At 41.2% G+C, this 3544-nt stretch overlaps 1 protein-coding gene across 1 annotated transcript in view; it reads right to left on the minus strand.

Annotated features, from left to right (window-relative positions):
* The window catches only part of LOC103521183 (probable replication factor C subunit 1), an 11904-nt gene extending 8367 nt beyond the window's left edge, over positions 1 to 3537 (minus strand). The window contains exon 1 of the mRNA XM_017448735.2: positions 2980 to 3537. Within this exon, the coding sequence (XP_017304224.1) occupies positions 2980 to 3460 (481 nt within the window). The 5' untranslated portion in view covers positions 3461 to 3537. The remainder of the gene's footprint in view (positions 1 to 2979) is intronic.
* Between the last annotated feature and the right edge of the window lie 7 nt (positions 3538 to 3544).

Consider the following 3544-nt stretch of genomic DNA (forward strand, 5'->3'; position numbering starts at 1 on the left):
CATTTGATCAAATAAATAAAGAATTAAAATTGAATGAAATAAAAAAAAAATCGGTACCGCGTACCATATCGATCTAGGCTTTGTCTATCTAGTTAGAGCCAATAGATACCAACTTGTTTTCTGTGGTGTTGAATCTATTTCTCTGATCTCTTGTCCTGGCTTCTCTTGTGTTGGCCTGAAGTATTCAACTCTTCTTCTGAAACAAATTTCTGTAGCAAATTATTAAAAACCATTCGAACGTCTACACTATTTGTTCCTACCCTTTCGTCTAGGGGGCTTGATGTAGGTACTAGCTAGACGTAGTTCCAGTACTTCTCCGCTTAGGGCTCGATATGCTGGTTGTTTCACTTCGTAAAGGCTTAGATGGGTCTTTCAAGGCCGAATTTTCGCTTTGAATTAACTCTAATACATTCGAGGTAGCGGGACCAAGTGGAACTGATTTCCGCGAACTTCTAAGGACTGGGGACTGTAATGTGTTTGGCACGTCCTCAGAACTGCTGTCAAACCCATTTGTACTTGCCGTTTCCTTCTTTCCACTTGAGGTTTTGGTTCGCTTAGGAGATTTTGGAATATCTTGTGAAATCATTGAAGAACTGGCGCTGTTTTTCACCTGTGCAGGCAGCAATTTCTGCAGATCTCTGCCAATATGGACATCCCATTCTCAGTATTTACATAAACTCTTTTTCACCTTTTCCCAAGTTTAGATAGGGTCAGTGTTTTTTGTCAGCCCTCAATCAGCTCTAGGGAGATTGCTTTTGGGCTAACAATAGTATCTATTGCTAAATTTTGTATGGAGTATTTGAAGTTGCAATTCTATCGTGTTTACAGACTGCTCTAAGTCGCGATTCTATCGTGTTTATAGACTGCTCTAAGCCTGACTAGCTCGATATTCAATTTTCGAAGATATGGAGAAAATACTCCATTTTAATCAGTTATCCTACTCTGTTCATTTGATCAAATAAATAAAGAATTAAAATTCTATTAAATAAAAAAAAATCGGTACCGCGTAGCATATCGATCTAGGCTTTGTCTATCTAGTGAGAGCCAATAGATACCAACTTGTTTTCTGTGGTGTTGAATCTATTTCTCTGATCTCTTGTCCTGGCTTCTCTTGTGTTGGCCTGAAGTATTCAACTCTTCTTCTGAAACAAATTTCTGTAGCAAATTATTAAAAACCATTCGAACGTCTACACTATTATTTGTTCCTACACCTTGAATACTCTTTCGTCTAGGGGGCTTGATGTAGGTACTAGCTAGACGTAGTTCCAGTACTTCTCCGCTTAGGGCTCGATATGCTGGTTGTTTCACTTCGTAAAGGCTTAGATGGGTCTTTCAAGGCCGAATTTTCGCTTTGAATTGACTCTAATACATTCGAGGTAGCGGGACCAAGTGGAACTGATTTCCGCGAACTTCTAAGGACTGGGGACTGTAATGTGTTTGGCACGTCCTCTCTTGTGTTGGCCTGAAGTATTCAACTCTTCTTCTGAAACAACTTTCTGTAGCAAATTATTAAAAACCATTCGAACGTCTACACTATTTGTTCCTACCCTTTCGTCTAGGGGGCTTGATGTAGGTACTAGCTAGACGTAGTTCCAGTACTTCTCCGCTTAGGGCTCGATATGCTGGTTGTTTCACTTAGTAAAGGCTTAGATGGGTCTTTCAAGGCCGAATTTTCGCTTTGAATTAACTCTAATACATTCGAGGTAGCGGGACCAAGTGGAACTGATTTCCGCGAACTTCTAAAATTGAATTAAATATAAAAAATCGGTACCGCGTAGCATATCGATCTAGGCTTTGTCTATCTAGTTAGAGCCAATAGATACCAACTTGTTTTCTGTGGTGTTGAATCTATTTCTCTGATCTCTTGTCCTGGCTTCTCTTGTGTTGGCCTGAAGTATTCAACTCTTCTTCTGAAACAACTTTCTGTAGCAAATTATTAAAAACCATTTGAACGTCTACACTATTTGTTCCTACATCTTGAATACCCTTTCGTCTAGGGGGCTTGATGTAGGTACTAGCTAGACGTAGTTCCAGTACTTCTCCGCTTAGGGCTCGATATGCTAGTTGTTTCACTTAATAAAGGCTTAGATGGGTCTTTCAAGGCCGAATTTTCGCTTTGAATTAACTCTAATACATTCGAGGTAGCGGGAGCAAGTGGAACTGATTTCCGCGAACTTCTAAGGACTGGGGACTGTAATGTGTTTGGCGCGTCCTCAGAACTGCTGTCAAACCCATTTGTACTTGGCGTTTCCTTCTTTCCACTTGAGGTTTTGGTTCGCTTAGGAGATTTTGGAATATCTTGTGAAATCATTGAAGAACTGGCGCTGTTTTTCCTCAGTTTGGTAACTTGTTCTTTGCTTGATTCTCTGGCCTTTGGCACTGGTGAATTTGTAGTCTGATTTGTACGCGTTTCTTTGTTCTCTTCAAATTCTTGTGATGTTCTACTTAAGCGAGGTGAACTTCGGGCAATGTGGGGACTTGTTGAGACTCTAGGACTTTTGCTAGGAGGGCCAGGCGTTTCTTTGTTCTCTTCGAATTCTTGTGATGTTCTACTTAAGCGAGGTGAACTTCGGGCAATGTGGGGACTTGTTGAGATTCTAGGACTTTTGCTAGGAGGGCCAGATAACGTTGGCGTTGTTGCGCTAGTTGTTGCTTCCATCTTTTCTTGGGCTTCCAACTGGTTCTTACTTATTTCACACGAATTCCGGTCGGCAATCTCTGTTTCTTGATCTCCGTCGAAATTTTTTCCAGATGCACAATTCCCAACACTGACCTCTCCATTTTCAACAGGTTTTTGTTTGACATCTTGATCCTCAGTATTAGGCTTCCCCTTGCATAATTCCATTTGTGTCACAGGTTTCTTTCTCGGCCTCCCTCTGGCACGAATTCCTTTACTGTTCCCGTCACCATTTGAAGTTTCTATTGGACGATTCCGGTCGGCAATCTCTGTTTCTTGATCTCCGTCGAATTTTTTTCCAGATGCACAATTCCCAACACTGACCTCTCCATTTTCAACAGGTTTTTGTTTGACATCTTGATCCTCAGTATTAGGCTTCCCCTTGCATAATTCCATTTGTGTCACAGGTTTCTTTCTCGGCCTCCCTCTGGCACGAATTCCTTTACTGTTCCCGTCACCATTTGAAGTTTCTATTGGACTTTGTTGACTTCTATTGGTTTCAGATGGACTGTCAGGGATGTTCTGTGTTGTTGAACCCAGTTGCTTTTGTTTCTTTGCGGGAGAAGTGGATTGGAACATGTCTATCTCCGTAAAAGCAACTTTCCGTTTGTTGGGTGTCTTACAATTGGTAGAGATTTGTGGATTGACTAGCTTGGCGGGATTTGTATCAGTTGCAACAGTTCCTGCTAACTTATTATTAATGGGTGTTATTGGTTTTCCAATGGGCACCAGCGACTGCTTGGGTGATTGTGTAGGTTTCACATCACTTGTTTGATTTGACATAGCCTTGGTGGATGTGTCAATCTCATTTGGATTTTGAATTGAGGAGGCTGAGTTTTTGGTTTCCCTCTCAAGTGATTTTAACAG

The sequence above is a fragment of the Diaphorina citri genome, unplaced genomic scaffold (genome assembly GCF_000475195.1).
Source record: "Diaphorina citri unplaced genomic scaffold, Diaci psyllid genome assembly version 1.1 scaffold4690, whole genome shotgun sequence".
Classification (NCBI taxonomy): domain Eukaryota; kingdom Metazoa; phylum Arthropoda; class Insecta; order Hemiptera; family Psyllidae; genus Diaphorina; species Diaphorina citri.